The 16,824-nt window shown below is 38.9% G+C and overlaps 1 protein-coding gene across 4 annotated transcripts in view; it reads left to right on the top strand.

The window, feature by feature from the left end:
• Positions 1–313: 313 nt before the first annotated feature.
• The window catches only part of MYT1L (myelin transcription factor 1 like), a 153,058-nt gene continuing 136,547 nt past the window's right edge, over positions 314–16,824 (top strand). For all 4 annotated transcript variants that reach the window (XM_077811565.1, XM_077811567.1, XM_077811563.1 and 1 more), the window contains exons 1-3: positions 314–368; positions 551–584; positions 884–946. In XM_077811565.1, coding sequence (XP_077667691.1) covers positions 314–368; positions 551–584; positions 884–946 — 152 coding nt within the window. The remainder of the gene's footprint in view (positions 369–550; positions 585–883; positions 947–16,824) is intronic.

The following is a 16,824-nucleotide window of genomic DNA, read 5'->3' on the forward strand; positions in this document are numbered from 1 at the left end:
CCAAGTAACCTGGGTTTCCGGTCAAGAAAATCCTTTCAAAAATAGAGGACATTTATGGCTTTTACAGTTTTACAAAATCTATTATGAAAGAGGGCATGCAAGCAGATTGATTAAAGCAAAAATCATCATGCAATTTCTGTTTTTAAACAAATATAGGGATCCTAAAAATCCTTTCTGAAGTACAATTTCCCTTACAGGATAAAATGGAATTAAAATATTGCCAATAAATTGTGTGAGAGACTGTATCAGTCTGTGCATTGATAGTCTGTGCATGCAGGATAAGAACATTGACTGCCTGCTAATCTATTCCCAGATGGAGGTGGATGCAGACGAGAAGCGCCATCGCACACGCTCCAAAGGTGTTCGAGGTACGTCTCTTGCTTCAGTAAATCACTCAAGGCCCCCATTCAGGGTGACCTTCATCCTCCAGAATCTCTTTGCACGATTCATTCTGACCCTTACTTTTATACAATCTTTTTGGTAATTTTCTGTAGAAGGAGGGTACTTGCAATAGATGATAAATTTTTATATATTTTCCATCTCTCTGCAGTTCCCGTGGAACCAGCCATACAAGAGCTGTTCAGGTTAGTGCTCTGAGTGTAAAATGTATCCCCATTAGCAATTTAGAAAATTCATGCCTTTTAATGGGTATAATGCACTTTCAAGTTCATTGGTGGTTTGCTCATGCCCTGCTGCACTGATGAAATTAATTCCCCTGAGACTTGCTAATAAAAAGCATCCCCTCTTTTTTTCCCTTCAGTTATTTGATTTCTCTCTTTCTGTCTTTGTTGCCCTCCATCTCTGTAATATCTACTGCCTGCTTTTAGTATCATCTTCCTGCAGCATACCGGCACCTATATAATTAATTCTTTCCTTTTTGCAGCTGTCCTACTCCTGGTTGTGATGGCAGTGGTCATGTTAGTGGCAAATATGCAAGACACAGAAGGTAATATCTGTAATTTTTTGTATATAGTGAAGAGATTTGATAAGCAAGTTATCTGACTTGACCTTGCTAACGACCCAATCAATGATAAAAAATAGGGATTGGATATTCTAGAAGCCATTCAGTTTCATACATTTTTTCTTTTCTCTTTCTTTTTTTCCAACTACTTTCTATCGTTTATATATACCATTTATTAGGATGCTCAAAATATTTAAAAATGTGATCACATTTAAGCACAATGTAAATTAAAAACTAAAACTATCCAAATGAGGACATGTCCCAAACTCTCTTAGCAAACTTACCACAATTCTATATGCATCCTAATCATGTAGGTGGTAATCTTGAATGTCTTGCAAAATCTGTCACATTGTTTTGCTGAGAACACTTGTTTCTGCTTCCCATCTTCTCTCAGTGTTTGTATGCAGTTCTGTAGTTCATGTGTGGCAAATTAAAATTTGACCTTATTGACATTTTGGTGCCAGCGTGACTTCTATCATTTAATGTAGTTCATAACTGGAACGAAAGCATAAGCTTTTGAGTACAGAGAGTTCAATGATGAGGTTAGATTCAAAGGGCAAAGTCTAGGACAGATCCATGATAATGAGACTTTGAAATTCAGATGATTATACTCTAGTCGTAAATACTGTTACTTCAGCTCCTAAACTGTGAGTAGAGAGATCTCCAGAAGGAGAATGTGTTTAGCTATTAATTGCTAATAATACATCAAGGCAGGATTGCATTATGTATACTTATGTCTGAAAGTCGTCTAGAATATAACCTTTACATTTCTATGTTCACAGTGTAAATGTTCAAAATAGCATGTGGAACATGCAGATAAACAACTTTGGTTGCTTCTGCAGTTTGTTCAAGCATTTCTTGTACAATATTGTGAAAATTTACCCGTTAGTACATAAGCTTTTGAATTTTTCTTATATATGGAGTACATTTTATTTAACTTGTTTCATATGACAACCAATGTAGAAGACAAAATGGCTGACATTTTGGCCCTCTTTCTATTGAACTGGAACAAGTTATTTAATCTAGCATGAAATTGTTCTAAACTTTTGTATTTTTTCATTATTGATTTTTGTAAATAGTATTGTTTGTCAGATTATAACGAAACTATTGCTATTTAAAGAATAAATATTTCATGCGAAATTCAGTGGCCATTTTGTAATAAATTACATATATCCACTAGGGATTAAACTAAAATAACTAATTCACTTTTTGAACCACAGGTATAAGGTAGATGTATAAATCTACTCTACTATCTGAGTTTCTTTTCAAAGACATATAAGTCCACAGTTAAGTCCACACAAATATTTTTTTAAAAATTAAGATCATAAAAGTGATAAACATGTAAAAATTCTTTTGAATGCTGTTTTAAAGGAAAAGTTAACCATTTTGGTTTCTTTATTAGCATATTCAAATTTCTTGCTCTAATCATGTTGTTGTCCATAAAAGTAAAGGTGGCTTCATTTTTGTATTTCTATCAGAGATATGAATAATTTAGCAGAAATATTAAAAATCACATTCCTTAAGACTATTTAGGACTTCCAGTTTCAAAACGTATCATTCTTTTGTTCATTTTCTTCATATAAATACAAGTCTCATCAGCAATTAATGAATGGCACCAACCCCCTTTTTTTTCTTCTTCAGAAATTCCATGAATAGTCAACAGTTAAATGATAAAGTTATAATGTCCTCCACAGGAAATAAACAATACAAAAATTAACTGAGTGCACTTCTTTGCATTTCATGCGATTTGGATTCAGTTTTCCAAAAACATGTTTCCTGAAATCAAACTAAGGAAACAATTTCCAAATGACATTTTGTTTGAACAGAACAGTCACAGCAGTCTCTTCTGAATTGCTGTACCTCTGTGTGCGCATGTGTGTGTTTGTGTGTGGTGTGTGTACGTACACTATGATCCTTTTTCAGATGGGAAGCACAGGGAATAGCTGTAAAGTTGGACAAGATTAGGTGCAGTTTAGAAATATTAATTCTGGATTTTGCTTCCTTGACATGATTCTGGTGTGTTAATATAAGAACAGACTGAATCTCAGAGTTGCTAATTAAATGAATTTTTTGTGGAGGACTCACAAAGCAGAAAAATTGGAAACATATCAAAACCTCTTTTTTCTGCTTGCTAAAGAATGTCTCTTCTTGTTTAACACCGTGACTGTCAATCCACTACTCAGATTATATTCAACTAGCAGATCTCCTATTAATTTGATTAGGAACCATTTTTTGTTGGGGTTCACTACATGATTTCTGGTTCAGAAAAGATTGGTTTTCAATTATTATATCAAATCTTATTAATAAATAATTTAAAATAATTTTGAAAATATTTTTCTTGTTTCAAACTCCCCCACCCCCTCTCCACACACACACCTAATCTTGGTTGTTATCAGGGACAGGGGGATAAAATAAACATTTTATGTAAAAGAAAATTAAAAGTCTAAAAATTCCAGATGTGTGTTCAAGACGTTTATATATCTCCAGTGAAACATAACTCAATTTCATTTAGCCTCACAGAACAGAGTTTAATAAGGTTATGACCTTTTTATTCACAATAACAGACCAGCTCTTTATTATGAATGAAAGGTGTTTGCTTCCGCTCGGAAATTGTTTAGCAGTTCTCCAGAATTTAGTAATTTTTTTTTTCTTCCTGGGATCTCTTGAGTTCTTTGGGATTTGTGACCTTTTTTCTTAACAAACACACTATGACATAATTTTATCCAGCTTCACATGGTGTCTATCACTCTGATATATTTAATTTAAACTCACAAAGTAAATACATACAAATGTAAGACAAATCTTTGGGCTGACACGTCGTTATTTTGGTGGGAACATAGCAGGTGGTAGGGAAAGCAATGTTTATAGCTTTAGCTTTTCTGGGTTTAAATCCCTCAAGATGTCTTATATCCCTGATTTTCTTTTAATAATAATAATAAAAAAAAACCCAATCTCTATAAATATAGGCTCCTATCCTGCAATTGTGTCATCACTGGTGGATCCTTATATCTGTGTGAGTGAATGGGGCATGGTTCACTCACAGGGATTCCCCTGCCTGAATCAAATTGCAGGATTGGGGCCAATTTTGACATTGACCGAACAAATGGTAGCAGTTGATTGTGCTAATTCATGCAAATATGTCCGTTTTTTGCTTCACTGGGCCAAATTCTGCTCTGAAATTACACACATGCAGCAGGACTGACTGCAAAGAAGTTGTACGTATGTAACTTAGAGCAGAATTTACCCATATTGTTATTATTTATATAATAGGAGCAGCTAGAAACCCCAACCAAGACTTGGGCCCCATTGTGACAGGGAATACAATGTAATAAGAGGCAGTTCCTATCTTGAAGAGTTTACAGTCTGAGGTTCTGGTACTGCAAAGACTTATGCATGTGTTTAACGCTACATATCATTGAAGCCACTGAGATTACTCACAGTGCATGAAGTTGAACATGTGAATAAACCTTTGCAGTATCAGGCACTACAAAATGACAAGACAGACAGTGAGTGGGAGCGGAAACAAAGGCATAGAGCAGGGGTGGACAAACTGGCATACAAGCCACATGTGGCTCTTTTACTGTTAAAGTGCAGCTCATGGAGCCGCCCCCGACCCCAGGGTAGGGGCTTCTGCCCAGCAGGGACAGCAGGTCTCGGGGCTTCAGCCCCATGAGCCTCACCTGCAGGGACTCAGGGCTTCAGCAGGAACGGGGATGAAGCCCCAAGAACCTGCAGGTGCCTCCCACAGGGCAGAAGCCCTGAGCCCCGGCTGGTGTGCCCCAATTCTCAAACTTCTGAAGATTGTCATATGCGGCTCAGAAGGGCAGTAGGTTTGGCCACCCTGGCATAGAGAGTCAAAGTGACTTGCTCAAGGTCACACAGCAAGTCAGTGGCAGAGCTAGGAATAAAACTCAAGGTTTTTGAGTTCCAGTCCAAAAACTATCCACTGGTTCATGCTGCCTGGATTTCTTTCTTGGCAAGTATTTACTTGATACCCCTCAGATCCACTGTGGACTGTTGTTTAACCACACATGGTAATTAGATACTCTGAAAAATTATGAATTATTTGTCGATATAATAGTGACTTCAGGGAGTGGCTATGGGTCCTGATTTTGCAAATGCTTTTGCTTGTGAGTAGTCAAACTGAATATAATGGAACCACTCACACTGGAAAACGTAAACTACTCACACCGGTAAAGTATCTCACGTGTGATTGTTAGCTAAATACCTGAAGACATCCCTGGGTTTGATCCTGCTTCCATTAAAATAAATGGGAATTTTACCATTGATTTTAATGGAAACAGGATCCAGCCCTTATATATACAACAATAAATGAAACGGCATGAGTTCAAATTCTTCTCTTCATTATGCAGGCACATCACCTGTGTAACTGAGAGCAAACTGTGGCCACTGTTACTTCTCCAGGATATAAATGGCAGTTTTGGAAATATTAAAGCCTACTGTGTTTCTATGGATTTTGAATTTTGTACTAAAATGCACATTATTTATGCAAAAGATGGATATGGTCTATCATATAAATATGTATTTAGACACATCATAAAACTCTTAACTAGATTCCATTAAAAATATAGTGAGTCCGAGCAACGGCCTATTTTTAAAACCTCCATAACATGGTTGCTTAATTCCCTCCCCCCCTTGAATAACAGAAGCAATTAGGTTCTATTATGGACTAATCACTTGCCAAATACCACATGGTTCAAATGAAAACCATTTTTAACAAATATGAGAAGAAAACAATTTTAAACTGGTAGAGCAGTAATTTTTTTATATGTATAACTGCAAACAGCTGAAACTGTTGTATGGGAAATTGGGAAGGGGAAAAAAACATTCCTAGTCTAAGACCATGCAAATTAAGTTTCAGTGCAGAATGAATTTTTAAGGCTGAATCATAAATCCTTCAGATTTAAAGTGGAAATATTGATGGATCCCTAACGGTGTGTTGCAGTGTGATTGCTGAAAAATTAGAATGTGGCTGAAATAAACAGAACAAACCCAAACGTTTCATTCAGACAGGAATCCTTTGTGCTCTTTGTTAAGTTCATGTTGGAAGTATAGGGCTTCCCTCTGCCCCATTTTTCTCCATAGAACATTAAGGAAGCCTTTTTCAGAAGCAAACAAGTATCACAAAAGTGAGGAGAGGAGACACAAATAATGTTTGGATCTATAATATATGACTCATCACCAACTCTATAAAAGTATTTTGCTTTGTGACTACCCACCAAAGTATTACTTGATATTAACTTATGTTTATTGTCTTTCTGTACTGTCGCTGGTCCTTTCATCTATGAAATTGTACAAATAGACATGTTGTGATCATTTTAATTTTTGAAGGACGAGATCTGTTCCTTAAAACAGAAGATTTGTTGTTAAAAAATGCACATTCTTTACAATAAGCCATGCTCTCTTGATTAAAAAAAAATCACTCTATTATTGTTTTGGTATTATATATTCTGTTTTAGTCCTGCCCATTTTAGAACAGACTGAGAAAAATAATTCAAACTCCAAACTTGAAAATTAAAAGACTCAAATATCTCTCTATTAGAAAATTATTGAATTTTCTCTGGCTTGTTGTGCCATATTTCTTATTCAAATTTTTTCATTTCATATACCTTTTCACCCACTAGTTTGATTGCCATGGCTGCAGCCGTGGGTGAATAATTGCCTGTCTTCACAGGAGCATGTTCTGGAGCTAAAGTCGAGTGCTTGCTTCCTGATGTATGCCTCATTTGGATTCTGCCGACAGCCTAGGGGCTGTATTATTCATGCCTTGACAGATAGCACTCACTAAAAGCATTGGAACAGGGCCAGGTACTGGCAGAGAGATAGCAGAGCATTGCAACTTGCAACTGAGAGGAGCATCTATAATACAAAAAAAGAGAAATCCTCATACCTCCCTTTTACTGGTTTCACTTTGGTGGAAAATTCATTTGCATGAAAATAAAATACCCTAAAAATAAATACATTTTTTTCTAAACCACGCATGAAAGTTTAACACAATTTTCCACATTTAATTGCAAAGCTGATTTTAATTAGTAAGGCCCTGCATGTGAAAAATGAAGATTCACTTGGGTGAATGTAACACATTGCAGTGTCTGCTGAATGCTCTAATTAATGTATGGCTGCTGTACAACAGGGTGCACTATGGGATATTTATGAAAAATTCTGTGCACGCAGCCATCTATCTGTATTTTAGTTCTTGAATCTACAAGAATAAATACCCCCCCCCTTTATTCTTTATGAGACATCATTGTGCATGCCATCACTCCATCCATAAACTTTATAGTATGCCTGTCCTTTTTACTATTTGTCAATGATATCATAAATCAGAAGTCAGGACATACATATTTTAACATTAATTTGATAGCAGAGCATGGTTGCACAGTGTGCAAAAATCGTGGTCCATTGATACATCTGTGTAAAGTATAAAAGCCTAAGCACAGAACAGTGAGGTCTTTCTTATTTTTATGCCACAGTGAAAAATCCTGGTGAAAGCTGGAAATAAAGACAAATGTATCTTCATTTCACTCTAAGCTAATAGCCAACTTTTATTATACTATCACAATAATGATAAAATGAACAACTGGGTGTTTTCCTAAGGAAAAACTGTACATCAGCACTAAATAAACAGTGCCTTTCTATTTTATTTACTGATATATTTCTAAATATTTTGTTATAATTGTGGTAAATGACAAGAATTATACTTTAAAGACATTTTATATAGAATGTAATTCATTACTCAGGTATTTTTAACATATTTTAATAAGAAGAGATGCACTACTTTGTTAAATCCAGTTAAATATTTTCTTCAACTAATTTTTAGTTGTAAGCAAAAGATCATAGGGATTTTCAGAAGGAACACTGCAAACAATAAATAAATGTACTGACAGGGAATCCATAATGTATTAGAGGTCTGTATTGGCTGCTGTCTGGATTCAGCAATATACTCTTTCTCTGAATTGTTGATTAATGATTAAAAATGTCCAGACTTGGGTCTGAAACAGCAACAAAATATACACCAGAAATTGGTGTGTGGTTCTGCATGCTGGTAGCTATTGTCTAGGGCTTTCTGCACAAAGGAACCACAGTTCAATTCCTCCTACCACCATCTGGGTTGGGAATAGCAATTTCAGTGGCAGCAAGTTTCAGAATCTTGATGTGCCAGAAGTAGTAGCCTAATAAAGGAGAGAAAATTCAAAGGCAGGCTATCAGAGGGTGCTGACCCATCTGTGCAGTGACAACAAACAGCAGATTTGGGAGTGGGACCTGCAGCAAGTCCCTGGGGCTGGTACAGTGTGTGTTGCCGAGATGATATGCTCATTTTCTTTCAAATGGCAGGTGCTGGGCATATTTCTCATTCAGCACTTCACTTGCAGCCACAGTATCTGCTGTGGAAAGGTCTGTGTGGAGGTGTTGCTGTCAGCCATTAAATAAATCAGGACTGAGAGGACAGTAAGGACAGGGAATAAAAGAAAGAACATTTGGTAATACTGGGGAGATAATTCCCCCAAGAGGCCACTGCAAGTCTTCTACCTACAGGAAATTAGGATGGCTGGTTTGGTAGCTTGAGTAAACTCATAATGTGCTCTTATGATAGAAATAGATGGTTTGAGGGTAAATGTATGGGTTCTACTTCTCAACTGGCAGAGAAAAAGTGCTGCAGAAGTGATCCATACAGATTGGGTAAGACATTTCATCTCTCTGTGCCTCAGTTTCCCTATCTGTAAAAGGGAAATAATGTTATTTATTCTCCTTTAGAAAGTGTCCTGAGATGTATGGATAACAAACACTGCACAAGAAATTATTATTATGTACTATACTTGCAACTTTGTCTCTAGTATTTACCTACTTGTACATAAATAACGAAGGGCCTGATCAAATACTTACTGAAGTCAATGGGAGTCTGTTCATTAACTCCACTGGGCTGTGTATCAAGCCCTCTATCTGGCAGATTAGGCAGAATTCAAATTATTTATAAGGAGGGTTGAACTTATATTTAGAACCAACTGTATTTTTCCCACTTTGGATATATAGAACTACTACTCAGGCCTTGTCTACACTACAGGGGAAATTCGATCTAAGCTACTTAATTTGAGTTACGTGAATAGCGTAACTCAAATCGACGTAGTTTAGATCTACTTACCGTGGCGTCCACTCCCATTGACTCCTCCTACTCTGCTAAATTGGGTGGAGTACAGGAGTCGACAGGAGAGCTATCTGCAGTCGATTTAGCAGGTCTTCACTAGACCTGCTAAATTGACCATCGATGCATCAATTGTGACTCGTTGATCTCCTGGTAAGTGTAGACAAGCCCTAAGTCAATTCTTTATGCTAAAAGCCTTATTATAATTACCGAGGTTTAATAAGCTAGGAATATTTGACACCTTTCTGTTCAATACTGTGCGTTTTAGTAACAACCCTTTGTTATGGATATTGGTGTTGTGTAAAGTTAGTATGGGTCATAATAAACAGGCATATGCACTATAGTTTAACCAAATTTTGCATATATACTCTTTCCAAAGAGCATTCTGGGCTACAAAGAAGGTGAATGTCTTGAAAAATGCTTTTTTCCATGGATGATACAGTATTTTCATGAATCAATGGTGCTCTACGTTCCCTTAATTCATTCCCACAGCTAGTTGTAATCCCAGTTCCCTTCTTAGTGAAGGCTGTACTGGCAAAAGTGTGAGTGATGAAAGTAGCAGGGAAAACAGGAAATTAAGAACGTTGTTGTTATATCTTTATCCCATGCTGATCACTATGGTATCTGAGCTGAGAACAGAACCCAGGACACCTGACTCCTAATCCCCCCGATCTAACTACGAGACCACATTACTAGACAAAAGCCCATGGGTGGGTTCAGGGAGAAAAGAAAGAGAGGAAAAGGGAAAGAATTAGAAGAGCAAAAACAAGGTTGTGAGGAATAATAGGATAAAGAATAGATTTTCTTTAAAAACAAACAAAAAACCCAGTATGATGTTTCTTTAAAAACCTTTTATTGAAGTTCTTCCACAGACATCATTTCTTATTAGCAGCTGATATGAAGTACTGCTTCTAGCGGTGTCAGCTGAGGACAGTGGGCGGTTGGTTGCTTTAGAGTCATCTTCAATGACAATAATAAAAAAAATCCACAGTACAAAACCAAATGCCAAGTGGATATGCAGCTTGTGAGGATTTGGCATTGTACAACTTAAGGGCACAATCCTGTAAGCAACTGAATAACTTTAGCCAGATGAAGAGTCACATTGGGTTAGTTAGTTTCCTGTCTGCCTACCTGATCTGCACCCTTTTCCGTCTCATACCGTACTGGCCAACTGTGTTGTACAGTATTGTGAATGATATGTTACAGTAGTTAGTGGCAGTACTATTGTGACTGAAGTTAGTCATGTGTGTTTGAAGGACCAAGTCCTAAATCAGTACTGTGCAATACAGTTTGTAATATTGTAAAGCATATTTTGCCAGTACAGGATATGATTATCCTCAAATGTTAACACCAGTCATTGTTTAGATGTTAAGCTCTTTGGGACAGGGACTTTTTGTTCTGTGTTTGTACACTACCTAGCACCACAGGGTCCTTGTCTATGACTAGGATGCTAGGTGCTACAGTAATACAAATAATAAATAATAATTTTCACTAGTTTGTTCCTAGAGCCGTTGCTAGTTGAAGGTCTTCAGGTTTTGACACAGTTTTTAATACTATTAGTAAATGTACTTAAAATACTCATTGGCTGGGGTGCAGGATCAGTTCAGCAAGCAGGAAACTAATGCAATTTCTCCATCTGGCCAATTGCAACATCATGTGAAGGAAATCCATAATTATCTATCTATCTAGGTGTCATGGGGTTGGTATGTCCCATCCCACTTTGGGGGCAGGGCAAGGGCTGTTGTAGTCCCGTGACTAGGTTTACTTGTACCATCTTAGCCTCGGAGGAGTGTAGCCTAATGGCCAGAGCCAGTCTGGCGGCCCTGGGTTTTCAGGTAGGATGGAACACCAATCAGTCTAGGGGCTCAGGCCCTCAGGCAGGGTGGAACACCAAATAGTCTAGAGTCTGACATTCTCGCTCTGGCACACAGCCTAAGTTCAGGGAGCTGACACCCCTATGTGGGGTTGGCAGCAGGACATAGAGCAGTAGTGGGCAACTCTCATTGGCCAGGAATGGCAAATTGAGGCCACTGGGAGCTGCGGGCAGCCATGCCTGCGGACAGTCAATGTAAACAAACTGTCTCACGGCCCGCCAGTGGATTACCGCGGGCTGCAGGTTGCCCACCACTGATGCAAGGGGACCCAGGCCTACCCTACTCCACCTGGTCCCAGTCCAGGGCCCTAAGAGTGGTGGAGAGTTCCACCATTGTGTTAGCAGGGATCCCACTGCAACATGCTGACAATGTCCGGCCCTATGGGCTGTCCCCCTGGGCCACTTTCTATCCTGTCTCCTCATGTGGCAGTCCGGGCATCCTTGGCATCTCAGGGTTCCTCGGCTTGGGCTGCTCCGAGCAGCCTTGACCACTCTTGGGTGCCTTCCATTGTCCTGTTGTTTGCCAGGGTCTCAGCGTGTTTGGCTTCCACAGTCTGGAGATTTGGTGGCTCCTGGGCTGGAGATTTGGTATCCTCCCTCTTTAACAGTCATCCCCTAGTGAGCAGAGGTTCTCTCTTTTATACCTGGGTCCCAGCCGGAGCATGTCCAGCAGGGGCGTGAAAGCCTGGCCTCCTCTGCCCATAGCATGGTGTTAACCCCAGATGGACCAGTGCAGGTCTGGTGTGCCCATAAAATCAATAACTAATTTTATCTTCACAACACCTCTGTCAGGTACGAGAATATTATCCTCATTTTACATATGGGGAACTGAGGTACAGATATGACTTGCCCACCACCACATAGGAAATCTGCATCTGAGCAAAGAATTGAATCTTTGTTTCCTGAATCCCAGTTTAGTGCCTTATGCACTAGGCCATCCTTCCTACTCCTGTATTCAAAATGTGTTCTAGCAAAGATAGACTAGCAAATGACTTCTTGTTATGGTGTATGTGCTGTGATAATATGGTATTTTAACATAGCAACTGGTCCTCACTGACCAACATTCATTATGGAAGTGCTGGTTGTGATTCCTGCTAGGAGGACCTGTCATTAATAGTTAAGTCTGAGATGAGTTTTGCACTTAAATCAGAGATTCAGTGACTGTGTTATGTATAACAAATACAATGTATTTTCCTCAAAATGACAGCACTTACTCCTTGGGCACACAATATTTTTGTGGGCATTTATGAGTAAATCTGTAAATTAGCTTGAGTTAAAATTAATTTAAAAATGGATCCTTGAAGAAATTTAGCACCAGGTGTCAGATCATTTTTTGTCCCTAATGATCTTAATAACACAGACTATTTAAACTTCCTGTAGAGAGAAACTCACTGAAATGCATAGGCTACGCTGGAAGACTTCACAACTGAAAGGTTTTTTTTCTTCACCAAGGGCTGAAGAAGAATGTCCTTCTTCAGAAAATCCCACAAAGAATTGCCCTCTTTTAAAATGGCTGCCACCTCCTTTTATTCTCAATGGAAATGAGGCAACATGCTGCCTTTAGGAAGATGGTGGTTCCCTCTTTCAAAATAACCACTTTCTCCCATTATTCCAAATCTGCCATCAGACAACATGGTAACCCCTTGTGCTGTCATGGGGCTTTGAAGCAGTGGCTCCCTCAGTGCATGAGACAGGTGGCGGTGGCTGAGCAGTGACATGTCCTAGTGAGTAGCCGTGCTAGAGTCCCTCTGGATTAATTAAGTCAATGGGAGCCCTTAGTTAGAGCAGCTACCCTAGAGAACTTACAGCTGCGCGGCTACATCAGTGCAACTACACTGCTGTAAGTTCGCTAGTGTAGCCATTGCCTAAGAGTAAATAAAAAAATACAGAGTACAAGTAGCGATATGTTAAACTTTTTGGTGGTTGCTTTTGAGAAAACATGTTACAATAGTAGCGTTTCACAGTTCTGTAGCCTTTTCATCCGTGGATCTCAAACACTTCACAAGTAAGTAATTTAAGCCTCACAATGTTAGGTAAGGTAGATACAGGGTATAGTAAGGTCATAACATTCAGCACATTGTAATGTAATCAATTCTGGGTTGGGACCTAATCTACCTCATTGAAACTGCAGAAGTAGGCAGAATATAATTACATGCGTTTAAATTTTGTCAGGGCCCTAGAAATAACATTTCTACTCTTAAATGGGACCTTTAACGACCAGAAATAGTCAGGACTTCTATTTTACCTCACACCTGAAATAAAGCATCACCAGCTATAATGTTCTTCCCATGATACCTGTCTAGAGAATTGGCTTAATAGTAACTGAGGGCATGGCTACACTGGAAACTTCAGCGCTTTGAAGTGCGAGTGTGGTCGCACGTGAGCGCTCGGAACCTGTTTACACTAGCGCTTTAAAACACTCTGACTTGCTGCGCTCAGGGGGGTGAAAAATCAAGCAAGTTGAGCCAGCAAGTTAGAGCGCTATAAAATGTAAGTTAGCCAAGCCCTAATTAGAGGAGAGAATGCCACTTTGTGAATCACAGAGCTGCTTTCTGCATCACCTTGGTGTTCCTTGAAGGTACTGACATATCAGGTCAGAAATGGCCTGGCCTTGCTTTATTGGTGAGATTTATTGAGATTACAATAAAGGTGGATCAGAATCTGAATTAGAGTTTTAAAACAAGCGTCATTTTTAGAAAGAATGCCAAATAAATTCCAACTACAGAGTTAACTTAATATCTCAGAATTCATGCATTTTGTTTCCAATTATGATATTAAAAGGAAGTAGGAGGAAGCAGGACTGAGCTGTTAAAATGGCATTGACTAAAAGTGGAACCACTTATTTAAAGTGCCAGCATTTAAGTAAAACCATAAAACAGACATAACGTTGAGTATTATCTATCCACTGTAATTCTGACTGTTCAGTGGAAAATAGCAGTTTGTTGGATTTAGAAACCAAAATCCAGGGGAGACCATTCAAAATTGTCATGGTTAGTTTACAGTAACTAGTCATGAATCTGTTTAGTCTTCATGAAATACTGTGGGCCAGACTGAAACCTGCTGTAAGCTGGAGTTAGATTTGTGTCTGCTCACACTGAGTAAATTGGGCCATTGTCTTATGGCATGCCTGCAGAAAACTGGTGAATCCAGCATACATCACAGAAATATTAGGAATGCCCTCTAAAGAATCTGACCAAACTCTCCAGTGTTCTGTAGCATATGAAAACAGAAATAAACCATTACAGAATCCAAAACTGAAAAAGACCTACCTGTTGTATTGCAGTATGGCTTTGGGTAATATCACAGTGAGGTGCACCAGTTCCCAGTGATGCATAGCTGGGACCTCATCCCCCCTTCAAAACTCCCAACATACTGTGGACTTCAAACTGGCCTCAGATATATAGGCACAACTCCCATTTATTTCATTTGCAGCTTGTTGATGTTAATAATTGGGATTATTGGGGTAAAAAGATACAAATAATTTTTCCGCATAAAATCTCCCTGGGTAATATTTTCAAAAGTTCCCATGTGACACAGGTCCCATTTTTAAAAGTGATTTAGAAGACTAAGTCCTGTCGCCTTTCAAAGAGAGTTAGCCTCCTCAGTGCCTGAATTACTTTTGAAAATGGTATTTAGGCTACTAAGTCACTTGGGCCCTTATAAAAATGTTACCTCTAGTCCCCTTTCTCCTACCCCTGTTTCTCACTCCCTTCCAACCTTCCTATTGTGCCCTTCTCCTTTCCAGACATTTTCCCTTCTTCACCCTGTGGTCCCTTACCCACTTCTTGCCCTCGTCCATGCCTGCCTCTGTCCCCTTCCAGCCCTTCTCTCTTGTCTCCTTAAAATTGAGCAGTAGAACTGGTAGTTGCAGCATTTCCCTCTGCACTGTAGCCACAGAAGGTGTGCTGGCAGTAGAGTTTCAATGGGAAAATGCCACTTCCCTCCCACAGCCCAGCTGCCACTTTTAAATCATGCTGTGTGGGGCTTCCACTCCCTTGGGAGACTATTTTCCTTTCCTGTTGAAGACTGTTCTACAGTCTAATAGAGCTTGCTGACAGCTATAATAAGTAACATTATATACAGTAGTATATATTTTTTTAATTGTAATATGAGTCAGGTGGCATCCTCACTATTCTGGATGGATCTAATTCGACTCTTTTGCTGCACTTATGTCCTTCCTTTTCACAAGATATGTGGAAAGCAGGGCCAGATGAAGGTATGAGCATTATACGCCTGTGCTGAGGGCTCCAGCTCCTGGAGTCATGTTATTATATCAAAAGTCAAGCTTTCATTTTAAAAAGAAAAGTAATTGCTATCCCTCATGGTTGTGAAGAAAACCTTGAGAACATGAATTGAGCATGAGTGAATCAGTGATGTCAGCCTGAGTCTGCAAAGAGCCTGAAACAATAGCTCTGAGAGGGTGAACTGCCTTGTGCAGCTCAATGGAGCTGTTAACTTTAAGACCCACTCTTTTGGTGCACCCTGCCAACACAATTGCAGAGCATGGCAGGAGAAGACGAGGGCAGCCAGCTTGGCCCACCCATGCAAGCAGGTACACTCCCTTTGTTGGGGGGTAAGTACTCATGTCCCCTTTTGCACCCTCTCTACTGGGGAAAGAGGATCCCTGCTGCCACCACTTCTGTTTCCAATGGGAAAGGGCCTCATGCCAGTGCATCTCCCTCTCTGGGAGAGTGTGAGGGGCTCCTCTACAGCAAGGGCGGGTCAGGACCATGGGGTAGATCCATGGGGGAAGCCCTTTGTCTTGGTGTGCCTAGGGACCTGGATTGCTTTCATCCAGTCCTAGAAGAAACACTGCACAAAACTCTAATGATTATTTGAAAAATAAATACATAATGTTAAAATTCAGTGTCCAGCCAAGAGATTTACAAAATACTGGAAGAAAGGCCATAAAGGCAGATGGAGTTTGGTTATAAGGTTATGCTTCAGCAGTAAACTGAAAGGCACAACAGCTCGTAACTAAATTTTGTCATGGAAATCAAGATCAAGGAGGTGTAATGACAAAGGCATTTCTGAAATCCTCTTTTTGTTAAACAGGTTTTTATGTTAACTTTTGTGGCCCAGAGCCTATTGAGAAGGAAAAAATATTGTGGTGTGTAAACCTACAGTCATTCAATAATAGTATGTTTGCTAAATGAATACTAATAAAGCTTAACATCTTTAAAAATAGCCCAATTTTAGATGCCATAGAATAGTGGAATGCTATCAATTCCATTCTGTTGGAGAGTAATCATATTTTCTCTGTGTTACAAAAGGGTACAATCTTATTTTTGTTCAAACCAGGAAGGGTTTAACATCTCAATCCTCAAACTACCAGAATTTAGAATATTTCACACTTGAATGACTCCTAACCAACCGTGTAAGACAAAGAACAATGTCCTGTAGCTTATGCTGGAGGTGAGAATGTGGTACATAAGCACTGAAATAACTGCAGCCTTTATCATTCTATTTTTGTCAGTTTCTTCCATAATTTCAACTGTTTACTGGTGGCAGTCAAACCATTTTATTAGTAAGGATGGTGCATTATAGTATTTCTTTCTGTTGATTATGATCCTCACTCATTTGCCATTTGGACAAAGCAAAATCCTTATTGTTATGGTTGTATGAACTTTAGCATATCATATGTCCTGATAGCGTATCATATATCTCTCTTAATTAAAAATCAGTTGGGATCCAATACTATTGTGTATTTATGGGGAAATGACAGCGTATTTGTGATGGCAATCAGTAATTGATAACCACATTATAGTAACCCTACATTAGAAATGCAATAAAATGGCAAAGTATGCTATTGCTTAAAACTTAAGTACA

The sequence above is a fragment of the Eretmochelys imbricata genome, chromosome 3, assembly GCF_965152235.1.
Source record: "Eretmochelys imbricata isolate rEreImb1 chromosome 3, rEreImb1.hap1, whole genome shotgun sequence".
Lineage (NCBI taxonomy): Eukaryota > Metazoa > Chordata > Testudines > Cheloniidae > Eretmochelys > Eretmochelys imbricata.